Here is a 26,794-nt window from a genome sequence, read left to right on the forward strand (position 1 = left end):
CGGTGGCCCCGGGGACCCCAGCGCTGGCCCGGGAGGGGGTGACCCACGCTGGCAAAGGCAGCAGCCAAATTCCTCGCCGTCCCCTTGCCTGCCGGGAGGCCGAGGGTATATTTTTAACCGCGGCGGCTCCGGTTGCTGCTGACTCACCGGCCGGTGACTAACGCGCCCCGGCTCATTTTGGGGAGAAGGGCAGGGCTGGCAGCGGCCGCGGTGCCGCCGGCGATGCTCGGGGAGGATGGGTGGCTGGCGGCCCCGCGCTCGGCTCATCCGGCGATCGCGGCGCGGAGGTGCCCCCCCAGCTCGGGCGGGCGATGGCGGGGGGGTACCAGCCCCGCCGATGCTCCCGCTCGGCACCCCGGCGACGCTCGCCGTGGCGGGCACCGCGCCCATCCCGGCAGGAGCAGCCCGGTCCTCCGGGGCTACCGGAAAATCGCCGCGTCCGGGGGATTTCTCAAGTCCGAAATCCACCACGCTTCCTTTTCGTGCTCTGACGAATCAAGCCTTAAATTCCCCGGTCATTAAATCTGCGCGCCGGCGTATCGCCCCGCTCCCGCCTCCCTCCTCCGCAAGCATCCGAACCCCGCCGGGCCCAACCGGCAGCGCCGGTCCCCGGGCGCGTTACGGCACGCTGCCGCCGCCGCAAACCCGCTGAGCTGCAAAAAAAAAAAAAAAAAAAAAAAAAAGAAAACCAACCCCATCTGCAGCACCGGAGCCAAAAATATCCGCAGCAATAAGAATAATTAACAGGAGCCCCGCGTCGGGTTGCGCGCCGAGCGGCTGGCAGCCCACGGAATGGCTGCCTGCCGCGGCGGCGACGGCACCGGGACGGCTGCCCGGTGATGGCGGGGCAAGGGGAGACCCCGGGGGGTTGCGGCGGCAGAGCCCGGTGCGACGGCGAACGGGCCGGGTGCCCCGCGCTCGGCCTCTGCCGACCCCGCCGCCGCGTGCCGCCGTGTGCCGCAGCCACCGGGGCGGGCGCAGGGAGCATCCCCCCGACCCACCCGGCGCCGCGGGGGTCTCTCAGCGGCGGCGGTGACATTTGCCTTTTCCCCGAAAGCGCGTATTCTCATTTAGTAAATATTTGACTCCTTCCCCACGCACGGGCGCCTAATTACCCAGCCGCTCTCGCCAAAACCCACCGCCGCCGCGTGCTGCCGGCGAAAGACCCCAGCACCGCGGCATCGTCCCCCGGCACCGGCTGAGCACCACAACCTGCGCCCACCCTGCGCGGGGCAGCGGCGGGGACCCCCCGGCCGCAGCGGTGCCGTGGGGTGCCCCGTCCGGCTTTCGGGGCGCCGGCAGAGCCGCCGGCGCCCGCTGGCACATGCCGGCGGTCGAGGCCGGTCCCCACCGGCGAGGTTGCCATAGAAATTATCCTTAACGAGCCTATAGGTTTTAATCACGGGATGCCGCAGGTGCTGCGTGGCCCACGCTCCCCACCGGAGTGTTTTCCCCATTAAACCCCCCCGGCGCGGGGCAGCGGCCGTGGGGCAGCCGTGGGGCGGCCGTGGGGCAGCCGTGGGGCAGCCGTGGGGCAGCCGTGGGGCTGGGGGGTACCCAGGCACCGGCGACGTTCGGCGTGGGGCACCCCCAGCCCCCCTCCCCGCCTCACCCGTGCCGGAGGCCGGCGTGGCCTTGCCGGCGGGGTCGCTTGCCGGCGGCGAGCGGCGAAGCATCTGCGGCGGCCGAAATCTCCCGTCCTCCCCCCGCCAAAAAAACCCAAAAAACCCCACGAGGGGTGGGCGGCGGGCGCATGGCGCGCGTGCGAGGGGGGGGAGGCCGGGCCTGGCATCGCCGCCGGCGCCGCCGATGAAAGGCTTTTCTATTCCTGGCGCTGCCTTTTTCCGCATGGCTCGGCGAAGCCGGTGACGGAGGCGTTCGCGCCGCGCTGCCTGCAAATGCCCACCCGGCCCCCTGCCCGCAACCCCGGCCCGCAACCCTGGCCCGCTGCCGGCCCCGCTGCACGCAAGATGCGGCGGGAGACGCGGGCGGGAAAGTTTTCCCAGCCCTGGGAACGGGCAGCGGCCGGCACCGCTGCTCTGGCACTTCCAGCGCTGCGCCGGCCTCCCCCGAGCACGCTGCAGCCCCCCGAGCACGCTGCAGCCCCCGCAACCCCATCACGCTGCAGCCCCCCGGCTTACAGCTGCAGCCCCCCAAGCATGCTGCAGCCCCCCTGAGCATGCTGCAGCCCCACAACCCCATCACGCCGCAGCCCCCCGGCTCACGCTGCAGCCCCCCGAGCATGCTGCAGCCCCACAACCCCATCACGCCGCAGCCCCCTGGCCCACGCTGCAGCCCCCTGAGCACACCGCAACCCCCCGAGCATGCTGCAGCCCCCCGAGCACGCCACAGCCCCTTGACACCACTGCAGCCCCCCGATTGCGTCGCAACCCCTCGGCCCGATGCCGCTGCAGCCCCCCCAGCTCATGCTGCAACCCCTTGAGCGTGCTGCAGCCCTGCGACGCCATCACACCGCAGCCCCCCGAGCACGCCGCAACCCCCTGAGCATGCTGCAGCCCCCCAAGCACACTGCAACCCCTTCACCCCATCATGCTGCAGCTCCCCAACCATGCCGCAACCCCCTGAGCATGCTGCAGCCCACCAAGCACATCACAGCCCCTTGACACCACTGCAGTCCCCCGATTGTGTCGCAACCCCTTGGCCCCATGCTGCTGCAGCCCCCCGGCTCACGCTGCAGCCCCCTGAGCATGCTGCAGCCCCTTGAGCATGCTGCAGCCCCCCCGCCCCATCACACCGCAGCCCCACGAGCATGCCGCAGCCCCTTGACACCGCTGCAGCCCCCCTACTTGCGTTGCAACCCCTCGGCTCGATGCCACTGCAGCCCCCCGGCTCATGCTGCAGCCCCCTGAGCATGCTGCAGCCCCTCCACCCTGTCACACCGCAGCCCCCTGAGCATGTCATACCCCCTTGACACCGCTGCAGCCCCCCAGTTGCATCACAAGCCCTTGGCCCCATGCTGCTGCAGCCCCCCGGCTCACACTGCAGCCCCCCAAGCACGCTGCAGCCCCTTCACCCCATCACGCTGCAGCTCCCCGAGCACACCGCAGCCCCCTGAGCACACCGCAGCCCCCCAAGCATGCCGCAGCCCCTTGACACCGCTGCAGCCCCCTGATTGCATCGCAACCCCTTGGCCCAATGCCGCTGCAGCCCCCTGAGCATGCTGCAGCCCCCCAACCACGCTGCAACCCCCCAAGCACGCTGCAGCCCCTTCACCCCGTCACGCCGCAGCCCCCCAAGCACGCCGCAGCCCCTTGACACCGCTGCAGCCCCCCGATTGCAGCGCAACCCCTCGGCCCGATGCCGCTGCAGCCCCCCGGCTCACGCTGCAGCCCCCCGGCGCCGATCACACCGCAACCTACCATCGCATCGCGCCGCAACCCCTCGCACTGACTGCACGGCAGCCCCCCATCGCTCCGCAGCCCCCCTGCTCGCGCCGCAACCCCTCGGCTCACCCCGCAGCCCCCCTTAGGCCGATGGCACTGCGACCCCTGCGCCACAGCCCCATGCACCGATCGCCCTGCAACGCCCCTCATCACACCGCAGCCCCCGACCGCTCTCCAGCCCCCCGGTCACGCCACAGCCCCGCCATCACGCCGCAACCCCTGCGTCGCATCGCGCCGCAGCCCCGCCATCGCGCCGCAACCCCTGCGTCGCATCGCGCCGCAGCCCCTCGCACTGGCGACACTGCAGCCCCCTGTGACGCCGCAGCCCCATCGCCCTGCAGCCCCTCGCTGCCCCGCAGCCCCCCATCGCCCCGCAGCCCCCCATCGCCCCGCAGCCCCCCATCGCCCCGCAGCCCCTCGCTGCCCCCGCAGCCCCTTGCCGCCCCACAGCCCCTCGCCACCCCCGCAGCCCCCCATCGCCCCGCAGCCCCTCGCTGCCCCGCAGCCCCTTGCCGCCCCGCAGCCCCTCGCCGCCCCGCAGCCCCCCATCGCCCCGCAGCCCCCCATCGCCCCGCAGCCCCTCGCTGCCCCCGCAGCCCCTTGCCGCCCCACAGCCCCTCGCCACCCCCCGCAGCCCCCCATCGCCCCGCAGCCCCTCGCCGCCCCGCAGCCCCTCGCCGCCCCGCAGCCCCCCATCGCCCCGCAGCCCATCGCTGCCCCCGCAGCCCCCCATCGCCCTGCAGCCCCTCGCCGCCCCGCAGCCCCCCATCGCCCCGCAGCCCCCCATCGCCCCGCAGCCCCTCGCTGCCCCCGCAGCCCCTTGCCGCCCCGCAGCCCCTCGCCGCCCCGCAGCCCCCCATCGCCCCGCAGCCCCCCATCGCCCCGCAGCCCCTCGCCGCCCCGCAGCCCCTCGCCGCCCCGCAGCCCCCCATCGCCCCGCAGCCCATCGCTGCCCCGCAGCCCCCCATCGCCCCGCAGCCCCCCATCGCCCCGCAGCCCCTCGCTGCCCCGCAGCCCCTTGCCGCCCCGCAGCCCCTCGCCGCCCCGCAGCCCCCCATCGCCCCGCAGCCCCCCATCGCCCCGCAGCCCCTCGCTGCCCCGCAGCCCCTTGCTGCCCCGCAGCCCCTCGCCACCCCCGCAGCCCCCCATCGCCCCGCAGCCCCCCATCACCCCGCAGCCCCTCGCCGCCCCGCAGCCCCCCATCGCCCCGCAGCCCCCATCGCCCCGCAGCCCCCCATCGCCCCGCAGCCCCCCATCGCCCCGCAGCCCCTCGCTGCCCCCGCAGCCCCTTGCCGCCCCGCAGCCCCTCGCCGCCCCGCAGCCCCTCGCTGCCCCCGCAGCCCCTCGCCGCCCCGCAGCCCCTCGCCGCCCCGCAGCCCCCCATCGCCCCGCAGCCCCCCATCACCCCCGCAGCCCCTCGCCGCCCCGCAGCCCCCCATCGCCCCGCAGCCCCCATCGCCCCGCAGCCCCCCATCGCCCCGCAGCCCCTCGCTGCCCCGCAGCCCCTCGCCACCCCCCGCAGCCCCTCGCCGCCCCGCAGCCCCTCGCTGCCCCGCAGCCCCTCGCCGCCCCGCAGCCCCTCGCCGCCCCGCAGCCCCTCGCTGCCCCGCAGCCCCCCATCGCCCCGCAGGCCCCCATCGCCCCGCAGCCCCCCGCCATCCGGCGCATGCCGCGGCCGCCCGCAGCCCCTCCGTGCCCGCCGCAGATCCCCCCGCCGCGCTCCCCTCCAGCCAATTTTTTTTTTTTTTTTTCGCAGCGGCGGGAAGATGATTTTTACTGGGGCGCTCGCAATTTAAGGCAAAAATTGAAGGCAAGGGCTTAAATAAAACCAACGTCCCACTTTGGCCCCCTCCCCTCCGGCCTCGCCGCCGAAAATGGGTTGAACGGGACGATTGCGCCGGCGGAGGCCGGCACGGGGAGGAGGAGCGCGGTGGTGCCGGCGGGGAGGAAGGCTCCCCGGTAAAGCCAGGGGAGCTCAGCCCGAGGCGAGGAAGACCAAAAAAAACCCCTAAAATCCCGATGTTAAATTCCGATAACCGCGACAGGGCGCTGCGCGACGGCTCGGTGCCGGCACGGCAGCCGGTGAAGCCGGGTGCCGGGGCGTCTCCTCCCCTCGGCGGCCCCGGGTTGGGCGATGGGGTCCCCGGGGGTCCCCGGGGGTCCCCGATGCCGGCGGGCGCGTGGGGACGTGGGCGCGGCACAAGGGTGGCCCCGGCGCTGCCGGCGGACACCGGCACCGCCGCAAGGGCTGGGATGGCGGTGGCAGCGCCGGGACCCCCGCTGCCCCCGGGGGTCCCCGTGCCCCCACCGCCAGCACCCAGGGCACCCCACGTCCCTGCCGCCGGCACCCGGTGAGCCCCACGCATTGGGGTCCCGGTGTCACCGCGCGTTGGGGGTCCCGGTGTCACCGCACAGCCGGGGGGGTCCCGGTGTCCCCACGCATTGGGGGGTCCCGGTGTCACCACGCGTTGGGGGTCCCGGTGTCCCTGCAGAGTTGGGGGGTCCCGGTGTCACCGCACAGCCGGGGGGTCCCGGTGTCCCCACGCATTGGGGGGTCCCGGTGTCACCACGCGTTGGGGGTCCCGGTGTCCCTGCAGAGTTGGGGGGTCCCGGTGTCACCGCAGAGTTGGGGGGTCCCGGTGTCCCCGCGCATTGGGGGGTCCCGGTGTCACCACGCATTGGGGGTCCCGGTGTCCCCACAGAGTTGGGGGGTCCTGGTGTCTCCGTACATTGGGGGTCCCAGTGTCCCTGCACAATCAGGGGGTCCCGGTGTCCCCGCAGAGTCAGGGGGTCCCAGTGTCCCCACACAGCCGGGGGGTCCTGGTGTCCCCACGCATTGGGGGGTCCCAGTGTCCCCACAGAGTGGGGGGGTCCTGGTGTCCCCACACAATTGGGAGGTCCCAGTGTCCCCGCAGAGTCGGGGGTCCCGGTGTCCCCACGCATTGGGGGTCCCGGTGTCCCCGCAGAGTCGGGGGTCCCGGTGTCCCCACGCATTGGGGGTCCCGGTGTCCCCACACAGCCGGGGGGTCCCGGTGTCCCCACGCATTGGGGGTCCCGGTGTCCCCGCACAGCCGGGGGGTCCCGGTGTCCCCACGCATTGGGGGTCCCGGTGTCCCCGCACAGCCGGGGGGTCCCGGTGTCCCCATGCATTGGGGGTCCCGGTGTCCCCGCACAGCCAGGGGGTCCCGGTGTCCCCGCACAGCCAGGGGGTCCCGGTGTCCCCGCAGAGCCAGGGGGTCCCAGTGTCCCCGCACAGCCGGGGGGTCCCGGTGTCCCCACGCATTGGGGGTCCCGGTGTCCCTGCACAGCCGGGGGGTCCCGGTGTCCCCACCGCGGTGCCGGCGCCGGCCCCCTTCCCGCTGCCCCCCACCCCACCATCTCGGCGCTGCCGCCTGGTTCATCCCGGCCCCCCCGCTCCGTCCGCGCCCGCTCCCCCTTTCACAGCGAATCCCCCTTTTCTGCAGCGCCGGGACCCCCCAAACCGGAGGGGGGGGGGCAGCCCCAGCCCCCCGCCACGGGCACCCTTGGCGCCCACCGCGCCGCTGCCCGAAAAGCGGCGATGCCGGGGGTCCCGGCGTGCCCGGCTGGGTGCCGCAGGCGGGTGCACCCCCCCACCCCCCCCCCATCACATTTTGCCCCCGCGATTCGGGGCGGGACCCCCCCCCCACCCTACGCGTTGCCCCCCGCTTCCTCCCACCATTTCCCTCCCCGCTGCCCCTTTCCGCAAATATTTTTTTTTTTTTGGCAAGCTTTTTCACTGCTGGGAAGACACCCCCCCCCACCCCCCCCACCCCCAAAAAAAAAGCCAAAAAAATTTTTAAAAAAAAAGCCAAAAAAAAAATTTTACAAAAAGCCAAAAGAAAATTTTAAAAAAAGCCAAAAAAAAATTAAAAATAAAAAGCGACAGGAACCTTTTCGGGCTGCCGAAGGGGGGGACACAGCCGCAGCCCCCGCCCCGCCGCCGGCTTTAACCCCTCAGGGACACGGCATTACAAATTTTGAACAATATTTATTAAAATACAAAAATACACTTGGATATCTTTTTTTTTTTTTTTTTTTCCTTTTTTTTTTTTTTTTTGGTGGTTTTTTTTTTGGTGTTTTTTTTTTTTTTTTTTCTCTTTTCTCCGAGTACAGTCAGCTCGCTCCGGCGCGTATATCGCGATATAGATATAGGTAGAACTTCTGCGGCGCCTCCCCCGCCCCCCCGTACCCCCCCCGACACCCCCCCCCCCAGCTTTTTAATTTTAATTCCGCTGCCCTCCGCTCAGTTTCCTTTTTAAAGCTAAAATAAGAAATTAAAGTGGGTCCGGTGCCCGAGCGGCCGGGGAGGATCCCCCCCCCCCACCCCGAGCCCCTCGGGACCCCCCCCAAGAGGCGCTTGCCCTCGGGACCACCGCCCCCCCCGGTAGCCATTTCGGACGCTGGTGGCCCCCGCAGCCCCTTCCCAACACCGGGCTGAGCCCCCCCAAGCCCTTAAATTCCCCCGGACCCCCCCCCAAATTCCACGAGCCCTTGGGGTGGGGTTGGGGGTCCCTAATCCCACCCGCGGGGAAGGGGAAGGGGGGGGGGGTGGGGGAAAAAATACAGCCCCCCCCCCCAAAAAAAAAGAAAAAATTAAAAAATGGAAAAAAAGGACTAAAAAGCGCAGCGTGCCGCTGGGGGGGGGCTACAATCATAGGTCAGGTGTCGGGGGGGGGTCTGTCCGTCCGTCCGTCCGTCCCCCAGCCCCAGGAGCCTTCGCCCGGCGGCGCTGGTGCAGTGGGCGGGGGGGGGCACGGAGCGCGGCGGGGGGCACCCACCCCCCCGGGGGGGCTTTTTCCCCCCCTTTCCCGGGGGTTTTTGCTGTTCATTTTTTTTTTTTTTTTGCTTTAATACATTGCAGGCGTCCGGTCCCGGCCCACAGGCTGCACCCTAAACCCCCCCCACCCCACCCCACCCCCCCCAAAAAAAAAAAAAAAAAAAAAAAAAAACCCAAAAAAATTAATTTTTTTATTGCATCTGGAAGATTTTGGCACAGCGCGGCGGCTGGCGCCGCCGTCCCGCTCCCTGCTCCGGCTCGAAGCCGGCGCGGCCGGTGAAGGCGGCCGGGGCAGCGCGGTGGGACGGGGGTCCGGCCGCATCCTGCTCTCCCCCCCCCAAACTCCCCCTCCCCAAAATAATAAAAAAAACCCAAAAACCCCCCGCCCCGCTCCTCTCCGCGCTCCCCGCCACGGCGTCTCCCCCGCGCCGCGCACGGGGCCCTGCCGCCGCCGCTCCGCTCTCCGCAAATTTAAATTTTTTTTTTTTTTTTGCCTTTTTTTTTTTTTTTTTTTTTTTTTTTTGCTTTTTCCTCTCCTTCTTTTTAAATAGAACTTGCGAGTTAGAAAATAGTTTCTTTGCGGTTGGGTTGGTTTGTCGGGTTTTGGTGGGTCGGTTTTTTTTTTGTTGTTGGGGTTTTTTTGTTGTTGTTGGGGTTTTTTTTTTTTTTGTTGGATTTTTTTTTTTTTAAATTTTAATATAATCTGCTTCTCTTATCAGCCCATAGATTTAATATATAAGCATGTACAAGAAAAAAAAAAAAAAGTCTTCTCCCCCGCTCTGTACAAAAGTTGCTGTCTATATATATATTTTTCCCCCCCTTTTTTTTATTTTTTGTCGCCGTCGATTGGGTTTTTTTGGTTTTTTTTTTTTTTTCCCCCGCCCCCCCCCCCGTTCTGGTTTTGTGCATTCTATTGCGTTCGGGATTTCGGCGGCGGGGCGTAGAGGGAAGAAAAAAAAAAAAGGGGGGGAAAAAAAAAAAAAAAAAAAAAAGCCCCCCCAAACCCCCCCCCCCACCCCCCCACTTCCCGTCATATCTGGGTTTCCTGCACTTTCTCCTTGGTGTGGGTCTGGATGACGTAGGGTTCCGAGAGGGTGGTCCCGGGGGGGTGCAGCGCGTTGCCCAAGCTGTTGTCGGTCCAGTGGGCCCCGTGCGCCGCTTTGTAGGCGTTGTAGTTCATGTGGTCGTGCGCGGCGGGCAGCGCCGCCGCCCCCTCACCTGCAACGCCGGCGGGAGCCGCCGCGGCCGGCGCCGGCGCCGCCGGGATGTCCTCGTCCACCTGGATGATCTCCACGGTGCGGGCGGCCGTCACGGTGCTGCGCCGCTGGTGCCGCTTGCGGAGCTTGTAGAAGACGATGAGCATGGCCGCGGCCAGCAGCGTCACCGCCACGAAGCAGCCGATGATGATCTTGGTGGTCTTCATCACCTCGTCCAGGCTGGTCTGCGCCGCGTCGGCGGCGTCGGCGGTGGGCGCCGCCGCCTGCTTGGGCGTCCGCGTGGTCTGCACCAGGACGGTGGTGGTGGTGGTGTACGCCGGCTGGTAGCCCGTCGACGCGGTGGGCACGGGCTTGGTGAACTTGGGCGAGACGTCCTCCGGGGAGACCTCGGTGGTCTCCACCGTGACGGTGGTGAAGAAGCTGTAGTTGGAGGTGTTGAGCTCGGCCGTGCTCACGTTGAGGTAGGCCGAGGCGTTGGAGTTCCCCGCCACGTTGGTCACCATGCAGGTGTAGAGCCCGGTGTCCGTCAGCAAGACGTGGGAGAAGTTCAAAGTGCCGTCGTTGAGGACGGAGATGCGCGGGTGGCCGGACGCGTGGCTCAGGACCGTCCCGTTGGGCAGCAACCACCTAACGGAGGACATGGAAGGAGTCCGACACTTGAGCTCGGCCACCCGCCCCTCGGAGATGTTGAGGTCCGTGGGGGCGTCCATGATGAAGGGCGCCGAGCACTGGAAGGAGGTCTGGTCCACCTCCACCAGGAACCTGCCCCGCATGTGCAGCGGGGCATGGCAGCGCCCGCAGCAGGTGGAGTTGGTGGGGATGTACTCCCGCAGCCACCACGACAGCCAGAGGATGTCGCAGTCGCAGTCCCAGGGGTTGTGGTGCAGGTGGAGCTCTACCAGGTAGCGCAGCGGGGCGAAGAGGTCGTGGGGCAGGGAGGAGAGGTTGTTGTGGGCCAGGTTGAGCTCCACCAGCGCCGTCAGGTCGTCGAAGGCGTTGCGCTCGATCAGGTTGATCTGCGAGTTCATAATCCAGAGCTTCTTGAGGGACTTGAGCCCGTGGAAGGAGCCCGGTTGGATCGCGGGGAAGTTGTTGCCCGACATCTCCAGCTCCTCCAGCCCCACCAAGGGCGTCAGGTTGGGCATGTCCTTGATGTTGCACATCCCCAGGTTGAGGTACTTGAGGTTGTACAAGCCCTCGAAAGCCCCCTCGGAGATGTACTCCAGCTTCTTCAGCTCGCCCAGGTCCAGGCGCATGAGGGAGGGCACGCGGTTGAAGGCGTACGAGGGGATGCTCTCGATGGGGTTGTTCCTCAGCCACAGCTCCCGCAGCTTGGAGAGGTACTCGAAGGCCCCGCTGGGGATGACGGTCAACCAGTTGTCGAAGAGCTCCAAGGTGTTGAGGCTGGCCAGCCCGTTGAAAGCCCCCACCTCGATCTGCCGGATGGCGTTGCGGCCCAGCTGCAGGACCTCCAGGTGATGCAGGTGACGGAACGTGTCCGCCTGGATCATCTGGATGTTGTTCTCCATGAGGTTGAGATAGCGGGTGTTGGAGGGGATGCCGGGGGGCACCTCGGCGAGGCCGCGCCGGGTGCAGACCACCTTGCTGAACTGGTTACTGCAGGAGCAGACGGAGGGGCAGCTCTGGGGGCCGGGGGAGGCGGCGGCGACGTAGAGGATCCACGCGTGGACGGTCAGGTAGGAGACCAGGGCAGCTCTCCAGGCGCGGCGGCGGCGGCGGTGGTGGTGCACAGTTACCTGCCACGAGAGCTTCATGATGTGGCGCGGTCATCGTTCACCATCGTCTGGGGATGTCGGCGTGAAAAGGAGAACCGGCTCAGGGACCCCCACCCCCCACCCCTCGCTCCCGGCTCGCCGAAAAGCTGGGCCCGGCTGGCCGGGGTTTGGGGAGGGGGGGGGGGGGCGGTGGTGGGGGGTGGGGGGGGCGCGGAGGGAGCGAGGAAGGCGGAAAAATGAAAAATTGGCTTAAAAAAAAAAAAAAATATATATATATATGGAAGAAATGAAAAAGCGACGCTAGGTGCCGGGGGGGTCGGAGGGGTGGGGGGCCCTCCCGCCCCGCCGAGCCCCCCTCTCCAGCCGTACCTACCTGGGGAAGGGGTGGGGGGGCCGCTCCGGGGGTGCTCGGCGCGCGGTAAAGCGGGGAGCGGGGTTTTTTTTTTTTTTGGGGGGGGGGGGGGGCGGCTCGGGAGGAAGAACCCAAAAAAAAAAAAAAAAAAAAAGACAAAATGGCTCCTGGAGGCTGCGGTGCAAGGGGGGGGGGGGCGGCCCGGCTAAGCGGGGGCCCGGCAGCCCCCCAGGGGGGCGAGCCCCGGCGCTGGCCGCGCCTCGCACCTCCGCCCGTGGGGCCGCCCCGGCAGCCCCGGCCGCCCCGGCATGGCGGCCCCCCCCGCGGGGAAGCGGCGGAGGGGAAGGGGCGGAATGGGGGGCGGGGGGGGAGGAAGGGGAGAAAGGAAACGGAAAAAAATCGAAAAGATAGGGGAAAAGAAAAGGAAAACAGGGGAAGGAGAAGGGGGAGGGAAAAGGGGGAAAGTGCGGGGAGAAGGAAAAAAAAAATGGGGAAAGGAGGGGGGAAGGGGGAAGGAAAAAAATTGGGGAAAAGAAGGGGGAATGGGGAGAAAAGGGCAAAAGGGGGAAGGAAAAGGATGGGGGAGGAAGAAGATGGGGGAAAGGAGAAGGTGAAGGGGAAGGAAAAGATGGGGGAAGGAAGAAAATGGGAAGGAAAAAAATGGGGGGAAGGAAAAAAATGAGCGGGGAAAGGGAAAAATGAGGGGGGAAAGGGAAAGAATGGAGGGGGAAAAGGGAAAAAAATGGAGGGGGAAAGGGGAAAAATAGGGGGGAAGAGGGAAAGAATAGGGGGGAAGGGAAAAATGGGGGGGGAAGATGGAGGGGAGAGGGAAAAAATAGGGGGGAAAGGGGAAAAATGGAGGGGAAAAGGGTAAAAAGGAGGGGGAAAAGGGGAAAATGGAGGGGGGAAAGGGATAAAAAGGAGGGGGAAAAGGGATAAAAAGGAGGGGGGGGAAAGGGATAAAAAGGAGGGGGAAAAGGGAAAAAAAAGGAGGGGGAAAAGGGAAAAAAAGGAGGGGGAAAAGGGAAAAAAAGGAGGGGGAAAAGGGAAAAATGGGGGGAAAGGGAAAAAACGGGGGGGAAGGGAAAAGAGAGGGGAAAAAAATTTAAAAAAAAAAAAAGGAAAAAAGGGCAAAAAGAAAAAAAGCCAAAGGGGAAAAAAAAAAAAGGCAAAAAGAAAAAAAGACAAAGAACCCCCCCCCCCCCCAAAAAAAAAAGGGAAAAAAAAAACCCCGAATCACAAAAAATCACCGAGTAAAAAAGGCAAAATGAAAAGCCGGGCGAGCGAGGCGGAAAATGGAAGCCGGGAGCCGGGAAGAGCCCGAGGCGGGGGCTCGGGGGCCGCGGCCCGCAGCCGGCCCGGGGCGCGGAGGCGGGGAACGGGGGGGGATGCTCCGGCGGCGGGGGGGAGCCCCGGGGCGCTGGGTGCGGGGCTTTTGGGGGGGCTGAGGGGTTGGGGGGGGGTGGGGGGGGGGTCCCGGCCCCTCTCCCACCTCCCCGCCCCGCGTCCCCGCCCGGGCCCCGGCGCTCGCCTGGGAGGAGGAGGAGGAGGAGGAGGAGGAGGAGGAGGAAGAGGAGGAGGAGGAGGAGGAGGAGGAAGGCGGTGCGGGGCCGGCAGCCGCGCAGGCGGCTCTCGCATCCTTTTGTCCTTCAGCGGCGGCGCGGAGGCAGCGCTGACGCACGGGCGGGGGGACGCGGGGGGACGCGGGGGGCAAGGCAGCTCGCCACCGGCCCGCACCCCCCCGCTGCACCCCCCCCCAACCCCCCACCCCCCCCCCGCAACCCCCCCCCCGCCTCGCCCGTGCGGCGGCCGGGAGCTAATTCCGCTCTTTTCCCGCTTCCCGGGAAAGGAAGATGCGGGATGAGCTTCCTCCTCCTCCTCCTCCTCCCTGCCCGCAACCCCGCTCCGAGGGATTAAGGGGATCCCCCCTACTCCCCCCCCCCCCCCCACCCCCCCGGCTGCGGGCTGAGGACGGACGGATTCGGCGCAGCGCTGACGGAGCGGCGCGGCGGTGTTAAGGTGATGCGGGGAGGGGGGGGGGGACACACGGGACAGACAGACAGACAGACACGCGCATCTCCACGCGTGGCTGCCCACCCCCCCAAAAAAAAAAACCCCCCCAGGACCCGCCACCCACCCTGGCTGCAGCCCCGGCGCAAGGCTGAGACCCGACGCAAGCTGGGACACTGATGGCGAGGACGAGAGCGGCTCCGCAGCGGCGTTTTGGGGGGGGGGGGGGCGTGGGTCCGGCTCCGCCGTGGGCTGGGGAGTGGGCGCGCGGGCACGCGGGCGCTGCCTGCATTTTGGGGTCCGGGCCTGGGTCTCCTTCCGCCGCCGCCTCGGCCCCCCGGGAGCTGCGGGTGGGTAATTAGCGCCGGCCGCGTAACGAACCCCTGCCATTACTGGGTGGGGGGCAACCGCCAGCACCCCGGGGGTCCCGTGGGCGCCGGCACCGCGGTGGCCCCCGCCGCGAGGGGAGCGGCACCCCGACTTGCGTCGTGGGTGGGGAGGGGGGCACTGGGGGGCTGTGCCCCCCACCGTGGGGCCTGGCCCCCCGCCGCCGTGCCGGCGGACCCCCGCCGGCGGCACCGACGCATCCCCGGCCCCGGGTGGCAGCTCCGGAGGTTTAATTAATAAAAGCAAACGAGGACGCGGGCGGGCAGCGCCGGGGGGGGCTCCTGGGGTGGGGGTCCCCGGAATCCTGGGTGCCCCCCAGGCCGGCAGCGAGGTGGTGGGGGGCGTGGGTGCGCTGCGGGGGGCTGCGGGGTGAGGCGACGGGGGGGGGAACTTGGGAGCTCGTTTCGTTGTTGGGGGGTTAACCCCCCCCCCCCCCCCCAAAAAAAAAATCTTCTGCGGCTTCTCCTGCACCCCGGCGGGCGTCCCTGGGGACCCCGTGCCGGATTTGCGGGCCCCGCACCCCCGCGTCGGGGCGATGCGGGGTGGGACGGGGGTCGCGGGACGCGCCGGCAGCACCCAGCGGGGCCGGGACCCCCGCCCCGGGAGCGGGGCCGTGCACCCAACGCGGGGCGAGGCCGGGGAGCGGGGGTCCCGGCGCGGCGCGGCGGTGACCTTGTCCCACCCCGGCACCCGCCGGGGGCGAGGGTCGCGGCTCCGGGGCGAAGCTTTGGGGTGAGGCGCGGGGATTTGGGTCCCCGCTGAGCCCCCCCAATGGCCCCGCCGCCCCTCCCCGGACCCCCGGCGTGCGGGGCCGCGCTCGAAGCCGTCACCCGAGGGTGCCCGCAGCCGTCGCGGCGCCTCGGTGGGTGCCCAGGGGTGGCTTTTTGGGGACGCCCGGGGCGACAGCACCCCAAGGTGCCAGCAACCAGCTGGGGGTCACCGTCGCCGCGTCGGTGGCACGGCCCCACGTCCCCCCCGGTGCCGCGGGACCCCGCGGCCTCGCCGTACCCCGCAAGCGGGTCCCCCAAACCCCCCGCCGCCGGCCCAACGACATCCCGCTCGCCGGCGACGCCGCCGCGGCACAGGGCACGGGGACGCGGCGTGGGGGTCCCGCCTGGCGTGCGGGGGGTGCCGCTCCCCACGGATCAGCCCGGCACGAGCATCCCCGGGGCCGGCGGGCGCTCCGGGGCCTCATCCTGCTCCGCCAGCGTGCCGGCGACGCCGTGCCGTGCCGTGGCAGGCGGCGGGCCGGAGGCCTGCGCGGTGGAAGGGGAAGAAGGACGCCGCGGAGGCTTTTTGACATGACGGCGAAAAGGTTGGGACAGGCTCGATGAGCTTCGGCATGGGCAAATAGCCCCGCGTCCGGCGGCGCCGGCAGAGCCGAACACAATTAACCACGCAGAAGGCTACGGCGGGGTAATTAAATCAACGCGACGTGGCGCCAGTCGAGCAGCCCAAGGGCTCGTCCGTCTCCCGCTCGGCCCAAACCTCACCTCTCCCTCCTCCGTCGCCGGCAGGGAGCGGCGTGGCCGGTGCCGCGGCCACCGGGATGGCGCATGCCGGTGCCGGGCGCGTGGCGGAGGCACCGGCCGCGAGCCAAACCCCGTCCTGGGCCGCGGCTCCGGCGACTGGAAGGGGCTGCGGGAAGACGACGACCCTCCGCTCATCCCCGGCAGCACCGCGGTGCCGAGCCGCGCCACCGCCGCCGCCGCCGCCGCCGCGCACCAGCTGGCCGCCGGCCCCGCTGCAGCTCCGGCCGGGCGGCTGCCAGCCAGGCGGATGCAATTAGCCACCGGCCCCTTGACGAGGGATTGATGGCGGAGCAATGCGGCCGGCAAAGTGCCGGTGCTCGGGGTGACGGAGCGGAGGTCGGTGCAGCACCGGGAGGCCTTGCGGTGCCGCCGTTACCGGGGCTCGGCGCTCGCCGGAGCGGGCAGCGGTGCAGGCGGCGGGTTGCAGCTCCCCGGCATCCCGGCAGGAGATGCTCCGTGTGCGGGGCACGCGGCCGCTTGCGCGTTCGTGCACGCGTGTTCGCCCGGCGTGTGGCAGCCGGGGCACGCGCCCGCGGGCGCCCCGGCTCTGCCAGCGCCCGCCGCACCGCGAGCGGCTGCGCTTACGGCCACGCCGGCCTGGCACGGCCAAGCTTTGGGACAGGGCTGCCCCGGGGGTCAAGTTTAGCCGGGGCCGAGGCGTGCGGTGCCGCACTGGCTGCGCCGCGTCCCGTTGCCGTTCGATCCGGCTGCCGCTAGATGGAAATGCGGCTTCGTGCCGGAGGCCGCCGCAGAGCCTTGCTCCGGGCGATCCGGACCAAGCACCGCGGCCGCGGGCACGGTGCAGCCTGCGGGCACGACCCTGCCCGCCGTGGCACTCGCCGTACCAAGCAAACGCGTTTTTGAGCTGCTGGCAACGACCCCGCTCGCCCGGCAGCCCAGGCGCGGGACGCGCCGCGGTCCGGGATTTCGGCAACGGCCCCTCGGGCACAGCCGGAGGGGTCCGGCTCTCCCGGAGAGGAGGATGCTCCGGCGGCTCCCGGCTCCCTCCTCTTCCTCGGCGGCGGCAGCGGGCGGCGGAGGCCATCGGCATGCCGGGCGCGTGCCGGGAGCCTTGGCTCGCTGCCGCCCCGCGGACGCGCTCAAAGGGGCTTTATGCGCGCAGAAGCGCCGGGGCTTGGCCGGCCCCCGCTCCCCCCGCCCCCGTGGCCGGTACCCCCCGGGGGTCCCCCTTTTGGGGTGCTCCTCCTGCGGGGTCTGGGCTCTTCGCGGCAGGGTGGGCCTGGGGCGGGGGGCACGGGGACCCCCCCACCACCACCACCTCCGCGGGCAGGCGTCGGGTGGGCCCACGGGCTCCATCTGCAGCGTCGCCTGCTGGCGCAGCATCTCCGGCACATCTCCTGCCTGCACGGCATCTCCTGCACGGCATCTCCTGCCTGCACATCTCCTGCTGGCGCGGCATCCCCTGCCTGCACATCCCCTGCCTGCACATCCCCTGCCTGCACATCCCCTGCCTGGCATCTCCTTCCTGCACATCCCCTGCCTGCACATCCCCTGCCTGCACATCCCCTGCCTGCACATCCCCTGCCTGGCATCTCCTTCCTGCACATCCCCTGCCTGCACATCCCCTGCCTGCACATCCCCTGCCTGGCATCTCCTGCCTGCACATCTCCTGCCTGCACATCTCCTGCCTGCACATCCCCTGCCTGCACATCCCCTGCCTGGCATCTCCTGCCTGCACATCCCCTGCCTGCACATCTCCTGCCTGGCATCCCCTGCCTGCACATCCCCTGCCTGCACATCCCCTGCCTGCACATCTCCTGCCTGGCATCCCCTGCCTGCACATCCCCTGCCTGCACATCCCCTGCCTGCACATCTCCTGCCTGGCATCTCCTGCCTGCACATCCCCTGCCTGCACATCCCCTGCCTGGCATCTCCTGCCTGCACATCCCCTGCCTGCACATCTCCTGCCTGGCATCTCCTGCCTGCACATCCCCTGCCTGCACATCTCCTGCCTGGCATCTCCTGCCTGCACATCCCCTGCCTGCACATCCCCTGCCTGGCATCTCCTGCCTGCACATCTCCTGCCTGCACATCCCCTGCCTGCACATCTCCTGCCTGGCATCTCCTGCCTGCACATCCCCTGCCTGCACATCTCCTGCCTGCACATCTCCTGCCTGGCATCTCCTGCCTGCACATCTCCTGCTGGCGCGGCATCCCCTGCCTGCACATCCCCTGCCTGCACATCCCCTGCCTGGCATCTCCTGCCTGCACATCTCCTGCCTGCACATCTCCTGCTTGGCATCTCCTGCCTGCACATCTCCTGCCTGGCATCTCCTGCCTGCACATCTCCTGCCTGCACATCCCCTGCCTGGCATCTCCTGCCTGCACATCTCCTGCCTGCACATCTCCTGCCTGCACATCTCCTGCCTGCACATCTCCTGCCTGGCATCTCCTGCCTGCACATCCCCTGCCTGCACATCCCCTGCCTGGCATCTCCTGCCTGCACATCTCCTGCCTGCACATCCCCTGCCTGGCATCTCCTGCCTGCACATCCCCTGCCTGCACATCCCCTGCCTGCACATCTCCTGCCTGCACATCCCCTGCCTGGAATCCCCTGCCTGGCATCTCCTGCCTGGCATCTCCTGGGTGCCCACGGATCAGAGCTGGTTGCCCATGAATCAGATGTGGTTGCCCATGGATCAGAGCTGGGTGCCCACGGATCAGAGCTGGGTGCCCACGGATCAGAGCTGGGTGCCCATGGATCAGAGCTGGGTGCCCACGGATCAGAGCTGGTTGCCCATGGAGCAGAGCTGGGTGCCCATGGAGACAAGCGTCTGGGGCGCGAGGGCGGCGGCTGGGCGGGCGGGCGTGGGGTGGCGATGGGTGCGTGGCCCAAATCCTGCCCACCGCCGGGGGTGCTGCGGCTGACCTCCCCGCCCCGCCGGGTGCCCGCAGGTGGAGGTGGAGGTGGAGAGCATGGACAAGGCGGGGAATTTCATCGGCTGGCTGCACATCGAGGGCCTCAACCTGTCGGTGGCCTTGGTGGAACAGGCCCTCTCCAAGGTCCACTTCACCGCCGAGCGCAGCCCCTACTACAAGGCGCTGCTGGCCGCCGAGGAGGCCGCCAAGCAGAAGAAGGAGAAGGTGAGCGCGGGGCAGGACCGGCCCCGAGGGGTGGCCCCACCCCGAGGGATGGCCCCGTGCCATGGGGTGTCCTCATCCCAAGAGATGTCCCCATGCCAAGACATGTCCTCACCTCAAGGGGTGTCCCCACGCCAAGAGATGTCCCCACCCCGAGGGATGTCCTCATCCCAAGGGGTGTCCCCATGGCAGGAAATGTCCGCACCCAGAGGGATGTCCTCACCTCAAGAGATGTCCCCATCCCAAGAGATGTCTCCACCCTGAGGGATGTCCCTACCCCAAGAGTTGTCCTCACGCCAAGAGATGTCCCCACGCCAAGAGATGTCCCCACCCCGAGGGATGTCCTCATCCCAAGGGGTGTCCCCATGCCAGGAGATGTCCGCACCCCAAGGGATGTCCTCACCTCAAGGGGTGTCCCCATGCCAAGAGATGTCCCCACCCCAAGGGATGTCCCCATCCCAAGAGATGTCCCCACGCCAAGTGATGTCCCCATCCCAAGAGATGTCCCCACCCCAAGGGATGTCCTCATCCCAAAGGGTGTCCCCATGCCAAGAGATGTCCGCACCCCAAGGGATGTCCCCATCCCAAGAGATGTCTCTACCCTGAGGGATGTCCCCACCCCAAGAGATGTCCTCACGCCAAGAGATGTCCCCACCCCAAGAGATGTCCCTACCCGAAGGGTTGTCCCCACCCCAAGAGATGTCCCCATGCCAAGAGATGTCCTCATCCCAAGAGATGTCCCCACCCTGAGGGATGTCCTCACCTCAAGGGGTGTCCCCATGCCAAGGGATGTCCTCATCCCAAGAGATGTCCCCACCCCGAGGGATGTCCTCACCTCGACGGGTGTCCTCATCCCAAGGGGTGTCCCCATGCCAAGGGATGTCCCCACATCAAGAGATGTCCTCATCCCAAGAGATGTCCCCACCCTAAGAGATGTCCCCACCCTGAGGGATGTCCCTACCCCAAGAGAAGTCCCCACCCTGAGGGATGTCCCTACCCCAAGAGATGTCCCCATGCCAAGAGATGTCCCCACCCCAAGGGATGTCCTCATCCCAAGAGATGTCCCCACCCTGAGGGATGTTCTCACCTCAATGGTTGTCCCCATGCCAGGAGATGTCCTCATCCCAAGAGATGTCCCCACCCCGAGGGATGTCCCCATGCCAAGAGATGTCCCCACGCCAAGGGATGTCCCCACCCCAAGAGATGTCCCTACCCGAAGGGATGTCCCTACCCCAAGACATGTCCCCACCCCAAGGGATGTCCCCACCCCAAGAGATGTCCCTACCCGAAGGGTTGTCCCCACCCCAAGAGATGTCCCCATGCCAAGAGATGTCCCTACCCCAAAGGATGTCCCCACCCCAGGGATGTCCCCACCCTGAGGGATGTCCCAACCCCAAGGCTCGTGGGATGCAGGGTGCTGGGGACCAGGGAAGCTCCGGGTGCCAGCACAGCCATCATCCCCTTGCCGGTGGCATCGAGCGTGGCCGTGGGGTCCCCCAAGCAGCGCGTGTGTCCCCCCCAATCCCAGGTGTGGTCCCACTATGAGGAGACCCCGGTGGAGGAGGTGGTGCCGGTGCTGGAGGAGAAGGAGCGCACGGCCAACTACAAGCCCGTCTTCGTGACGGAGATCACGGACGATCTCCACTTCTACGTGCAGGACGTGGAGACGGGTAAGGGGACGCGGCCTCAGAGGTGGGGGGCTCCGTTTTGGTGGGCAGCCCCCAAAATCCACCAAATTCTCGCCCGAGGGGTGGGGGCGGCCAGAGGCGGGTGCTGGATCCCGTCCCTCCGCAGGCGCCCAGCTGGAGAAGCTGATGGAGAACATGCGCGCCGAGGTGGGCAGCCACCCGCCCGTGGAGGGCTCCTACGCCCCGCGCCGCGGAGACTTCTGCATCGCCAAGTTCGTCGACGGAGAATGGTGAGGGCCCCGCTGCCCCCCGCGCCGTGGGGCCGTGGGGCCGTGGGGCGGCGTTGCCCCACGCTGAGGTACGGGGTTTTGGGGGTGACCACCTCCCATCCCGCCCTCCAGGTACCGGGCCCGGGTGGAGAAGGTGGAGTCGGCCGCCAAAGTCCACATCTTCTACATTGACTACGGCAACGTGAGCGCTCGCCGTGCCGGGGGGGTGGGGTGGGGTGGGGTGGGGTGGGGGGCACCCTTGGGTGCTGACTCAGCCCCCCGCCGGGTGCCCACTGGAGCCCCCCAGCTCCAGCCGTGCTGTGTCCCCCACCTGCCGAGCACCAGGCGGGGCCAGGATCGTGCCCCTTGTCTTGGGGTGTGGAGCCATCTGTCTGTCCATCCGTCCGTCTGTCCATCCGTCTGTCCATCTGTCTGTCCATCCGTCCATCTGTCCGTCCATCTGTCCGTCCATCCATCCGCACATCCATGCATCCGTCCATCTATCCATCCATCCATTGGTCCATGCATCCATCCATCTGTCCATCCATCCATCCATTCATCCGTCTGTCCATTCAACCATCTATCAGTCTGTCTATCCATCCATCTATGTGTCAGTCTGTCCATCTATCCATCCATCCGTTGGTCCATGCATCCATCCATCTGTCCATCCATCCATCCATTCATCCGTCTGTCCATCCATCCATCTATCAGTCTGTCTATCCATCCATCTATGTGTCAGTCTGTCCATCTATCCATCCATCCGTTGGTCCATGCATCCATCCATCTGTCCATCCATCCGTCTGTCCATCCATCCATCTATCTGTCAGTCTGTCCATCTATCCGTCCATCCGTCGGTCCATGTAGCCATCCATCTGTCCATCCCTCCATCCATCCGTCTGTTCATCCATCCATTGGTCCATGCATCCGTACATCCATCCATCTGTCCATCCATCCATCTATGTGTCAGTCTGTCCATCTATCTGTCCATCCATCGGTCCATGTAGCCATCCATCCGTTGGTCCATGTATCCATCCATCTGTCTGTCTATCCATCCGTCCATCCCTCCATCCATCAGTCCATCCCTCCATCCATCCGTCTGTTCATCCATCCATTGGTCCGTGCATCCGTACATCCATCCGTCTGTCCATCCATCCATCTATGTGTCAGTCTGTCCATCTGTCCATCCACCCGTTGGTCCATGTATCCATCCATCCGTCCGTCTATCCATCCGTCCATCTGTCCATCCATCCATCCGTCCATCCCTCCATCCTTCAGTCCATCCCTCCATCCATCCATCAGTCCATCCATCCATCCATCCATCCATCCGTTGGTCCATGTATCCATCCATCCGTCTGTCTATCCATCTGTCCATCCATCCATCAGTCCATCCCTCCATCCGTCAGTCCGTCCATGCATGCATCCATCCATCCATCCATCTGTTGGTCCATCCATCCATCAGTCCATCCCTCATCCATCCATCCATCCGTCTGTCCATCCATCCATCTGTCCATCCATCAGTCCATCCATGTATCCGTCTGTCCATCCATCCCTCCCTCCATCCGTCCATCCCTACAGCTGGGTGCTGACCTTTTCCTCCCTCCAGCTGGCACTGGGGTCGCCCAGCACCCTTGGGTGCCCTCCCATCGCCAGCGCCAGGGAGCCCATCACAGAGTTGCCCAACACCCTTGGGTGCCCTCCCAACGCCATCATGGGGTCGCCCAGCACCCTTGGGTGCCCTCCCAACGCCAGCGCCAGGGAGCCCATCACAGAGTTGCCCAACACCCTTGGGTGCCCTCCCAACCCCATCACAGGGTTGCCCAGCACCCTTGGGTGCCCTCCCAACACCAACACCAGGGAGCCCATCATGGGGATGCCCAACACCCTTGGGTGCCCTCCCAACCCCATCACAGGGTTGCCCAGCACCCTTGGGTGCCCTCCCAATGCCAGCGCCAGGGAGCCCATCACAGAGTTGCCCAGCACCTTTGGGTGCCCTCCCAACGCCATCATGGGGTTGCCCAGCACCCTTGGGTGCCCTCCCAACACCAACACCAGGGAGCCCATCATGGGGATGCCCAACACCCTTGGGTGCCCTCCCAACCCCATCACAGGGTTGCCCAACACCCTTGGGTGCCCCCCCAACCACAGCGCCAGGGAGCCCATCACGGAGTTGCCCAACACCTGTGGGTGCCCTCCCAACCCCCTCATGGGGTTGCCCAACACCCTTGGGTGCCCTCCCAACGCCAGCGCCGCGGAGCCCATCACAGGGATGCCCAACACCCGTGGGTGCCCTCCCAACCCATCACAGGGTTGCCCAGCACCCTTGGGTGCCCTCCCAACGCCAGCACCGCGGAGCCCATCACAGGGTTTCCCAACACCCGTGGGTGCCCTCCCAACCCATCACAGGGTTGCCCAACACCCTTGGGTGCCCTCCCAACCCCATCACAGGGTTGCCCAGCACCCTTGGGTGCCCTCCCAACACCAACACCAGGGAGCCCATCATGGGGATGCCCAACACCCTTGGGTGCCCTCCCAACCCCATCACAGGGTTGCCCAACACCCTTGGCTGCCCTCCCAACCACAGCGCCAGGGAGCCCATCACAGAGTTGCCCAACACCTGTGGGTGCCCTCCCAACCCCCTCATGGGGTTGCCCAGCACCCTTGGGTGCCCTCCCAACCGCAGCACCAGGGACCCCATCACAGGGATGCCCAACACCCGTGGGTGCCCTCCCAACCCATCACAGGGTTGCCCAGCACCCTTGGGTGCCCTCCCAACACCAGCACCGCGGAGCCCATCACAGGGTTTCCCAACACCCGTGGGTGCCCTCCCAACCCATCATAGAGTTGCCCAACACCCTTGGGTGCCCTCCCAACCCCATCACAGGGTTGCCCAACACCCTTGGGTGCCCTCCCAACACCAACGCCAGGGAGCCCATCATGGGGATGCCCAACACCCTTGGGTGCCCTCCCAACTCCATCAGAGTTGCCCAACACCCTTGGCTGCCCTCCCAACCGCAGCGCCAGGGAGCCCATCATGGGGATGCCCAACACCCTTGGGTGCCCTCCCAACTCCATCAGAGTTGCCCAACACCCTTGGCTGCCCTCCCAACCGCAGCGCCAGGGAGCCCATCATGGGGATGCCCAACACCCTTGGGTGCCCTCCCAACCCCATCACAGGGATGCCCAACACCCTTGGGTGCCCTCCCAACTCCATCACGGGGTCGCCCAGCACCCTTGGGTGCCCTCCCAACGCCAGCACCCTCTGCCCCCGCAGAAGGAGACGCTGCCCGCCACGCGCCTGGCCGCTCTGCCGCCCGCCTTCAGCACCCGCGTCCTGCCGGCGCAAGCCACCGAGTACAAGTTCGCCTTCATCCAGGTGCCCCAGGACGTAAGTTGGGTGCGCGGGGGCGGGATGCGGGGAAGTCAGCCGGGTGGGCTCCGGGGTCCCCGGTGGGACCCCGGTGTCCGACGCCGTGCGGTGCGGCAGGACGACGCGCGAGCGGACGCGGTGGACAGCGTGGTGCGGGACATCCAGAACACCCAGTGCCTGCTCAACGTGGAGCACCTGGGACCGGGCTGTCCCCACGTCACCCTCCAGTTCGCCGACTCCAAGAGCGATGTGGGGCTGGGGCTGGTCAAGGAGGGGCTGGTCATGGTGGAGGTGCGCAAGGAGAAGCAGTTCCAGAAAGTGGTAGGTGCTGCCCGGGTGCCAATCTGGGACCCCAACCCTGAATCTTCACCCTGGGTGCCAATCCTGGACCCCAACCCTAAACCTCGGCCCCGGGTGCCAATGCTGGACCCCAACCCTGTGTCCCAACCCCACGTCCCAAACCTGGACCTCATCTCCAGGTCCCAAATGTGGCCCCTGGCCCTGAACCTGAACCCCAAGTCCCATCCATGGACCCCAACCCCACATCCCAATCCTGGACCCCAGCCCTGAACCTTGACCCCGGGTCCCAATCCTGGACCCCAACCCCAGGTCCCACCCCTGCACCTCATCTCCAGGTCCCAAACGTGGCCCCTGGCCCTTGAACCTGAACCCCAAGACCCAGCCATGGACCCCAACCCCACATCCCAATCCTGGACCCCAACCCTGAACCTTGGCCCTGGGACCCAATCCTGGACCCCAACCCTGAACCTTGACCCCGGGTCCCAATCCTGGACCCCAACCCTGAACCTTCACCACGGGTGCCAATCCTGGACCCCAGCCCTGAACCTTGACCCTGGGTGCCAATCCTGGAACCCAACCCTGTGTCCCAACACCGGGTCCCAATCCTGGACCTCATCTCCTGGTCCCAAATGTGGCCCCTGGCCCTGAACCTGAGCCCCAACACCCAGCCATAGACCCCAACCCCAGGTCCCAATCTTGGACCCCAACACTGAACCTCGTCCCTGGGTCGCAATCCTGGACCCCAACCCTGGATCCCAACCCCAGGTCCCAACCCTGCACCTCATCTCCAGGTCCCAAATGTGGCCCCTGGCCCTGAACCTGAACCCCAAGTCCCATCCATGGACCCCAACCCCACATCCCAATCCTGGACCCCAACCCTGTGTCCCAACACCGGGTCCCAATCCTGGACCTCATCTCCTGGTCCCAAATGTGGCCCCTGGCCCTGAACCTGAGCCCCAACACCCAGCCATAGGCCCCAACCCCAGGTCCCAATCCTGGACCCCAACCCTGAACCTCAACCCTGGGTCCCAGTCCTGGACCCCAACCTTGAACCTCGGCCCCGGGTGCCAATCCTGCTGGGGTGTCGGGGTGTTGGGGTGACGGGGGGTTCCCCGCCCCGCACTCGGTGGGGTGGGCTCTGCCCCGCGGGTGGCCGTGTCGTGGCCGCTCCCCGGCTCACCTGATGCCGCATCGATCCCCGGGCTCGGTGGCTGCCCGGGGGGCTCGAGGAGGGGGGTTTCACCCCGAGCCTCTGTCCCCACAGATCACCGAGTACCTGAACGCCCAGGAGACGGCCAAGAGCGCCCGGGTGAGTGTGGGGGAGCGGGCTGGGAGCCCGGGGTGCCCCATGCACCCCCCTTGACTTGGGGGGAGCCCCCTGTGTCTGGGGGGGTTGCTGGGTGCAGCCCCCTATCTCTGGGGTGATGCTGGATGCGGCCCCGCAGCTCGATAGGACGAGAGGGAATGGGCTCAAGCTGCGCCAGGGGAGGTTTAGGTTGGATATTGGGAGAAATTTCTTCATGGCAAGAGTGGCCAAGCACTGGACCAGGCTGCCCAGAGAGGTGGGGGAGTCCCCAGCCCTGGAGGGGTTCAAAACACGGGCAGAGGTGGCACTGGGGGCCATGGTTTAGTGGGCATGGGGGTGTTGGGGTGACGGCTGGGCTGATGATCTTAGAGATCCTTCCCAACCTCAGTGATTCCCAGTTTTACTGTCATTATAAATAATGCAGCCCCCAAGGCAGGCAAGATGAAATGATGACTCTGCCCTTGATGGGTTTGGTGGTGGCCTTGGCAGTGTTGGGTCAACGGTTGGGCTGGGGATCTTGAAGGGCTTTGCCAACCCCAACGATTCCATGATTCCATTAATTCCCAGTTTTACTTTCATTAAAAAATAATGCAGCCCCCAAGGCAGGCAAGATGAAATGATGACTCTGCCCTTGATGGGTTTGGTGGTGAGCTTGGTAGCGCCAGGTCAACGGTTGGGCTGGGTGATCTTGAAGGGCTTTTCCAACCTCAATGATTCCATGATTCCCAGTTTTACTTTCATTAAAAAAGAATGAATCCAGCCCCCAAGCCAGGAAGCATAAAATTAATTATGACTCTGCCCTTAATTGGTTTGGTGGTGGCCTTGGCAGTGTTGGGTCAATGGTTGGGCTGGGGGATCTTCAAGGGCTTGGCCAACATCAACGATTCCATGATTCAACAATTCCACGATTCCATGATTCAGCAATTCCACAATTCCATGATTCCATGGTTCCCCGATTCCCCGCTTCCCTGATGGCCGCGGCCCCATCCCGTGCCCTCTCTTGCAGCTGAACCTCTGGCGCTACGGGGATTTCCGCGCGGACGACGCAGACGAATTCGGCTACAGCCGCTAAGGGATGCTTCGGGGCCCCGCCGCCGCCGCCCCCCACACTAACGTCCCCCCCGCCGCCTCGTCCCCTCCCATCCCGTCCCCCCGGGGGGCCGGGGCAGCCGAGGAGGGGGGCCGCAGCTCCGCGCCCCGGGGATGCCGGGGTGGGGGGCAGCCCCGGCCCCCCGCCTTGGTCCGACTGACAGCCAAATTTGCCCCCCTCTGTCCTGCCCGCCGCCAGCGCCGCCCCCCTGGCCTGTATTTAAAGCTTCGGAGGCCAAATAAAAGTAGTCAAGTGTCTCGCCGTGGCGTCTCCCTGCCGGGGGGGGGTCCCCAAAA

General features: G+C 66.8%; 2 protein-coding genes across 2 annotated transcripts in view; one reads left to right on the forward strand and one right to left on the reverse strand.

Annotated features, from left to right (window-relative positions):
• The window catches only part of SND1 (staphylococcal nuclease and tudor domain containing 1), a 168,046-nt gene extending 141,566 nt beyond the window's left edge, over window positions 1–26,480 (forward strand). The window contains exons 17-24 of the mRNA XM_075728195.1: window positions 18,353–18,541; window positions 20,067–20,208; window positions 20,333–20,456; window positions 20,568–20,637; window positions 23,707–23,820; window positions 23,920–24,123; window positions 25,367–25,411; window positions 26,415–26,480. Of these exons, the coding sequence (XP_075584310.1) occupies window positions 18,353–18,541; window positions 20,067–20,208; window positions 20,333–20,456; window positions 20,568–20,637; window positions 23,707–23,820; window positions 23,920–24,123; window positions 25,367–25,411; window positions 26,415–26,480 (954 nt within the window). The remainder of the gene's footprint in view (window positions 1–18,352; window positions 18,542–20,066; window positions 20,209–20,332; window positions 20,457–20,567; window positions 20,638–23,706; window positions 23,821–23,919; window positions 24,124–25,366; window positions 25,412–26,414) is intronic.
• LRRC4 (leucine rich repeat containing 4) lies at window positions 9,233–11,194 on the reverse strand. The gene has a single exon (XM_009493684.2). The coding sequence runs from the start codon at window positions 11,192–11,194 to the stop codon at window positions 9,233–9,235; it is 1,962 nt and encodes a 653-aa protein (XP_009491959.2).
• Window positions 26,481–26,794: the final 314 nt, after the last annotated feature.

This window comes from Pelecanus crispus, chromosome 1 (genome assembly GCF_030463565.1).
Source record: "Pelecanus crispus isolate bPelCri1 chromosome 1, bPelCri1.pri, whole genome shotgun sequence".
NCBI lineage: Eukaryota > Metazoa > Chordata > Aves > Pelecaniformes > Pelecanidae > Pelecanus > Pelecanus crispus.

What these genes read in the sequence shown, in the direction of transcription:
- LRRC4 (XM_009493684.2), bottom strand. Translation starts at nt 11,194, where the DNA reads ATGAAGCTCTCGTGGCAGGTAACTGTGCACCACCACCGCCGCCGCCGC.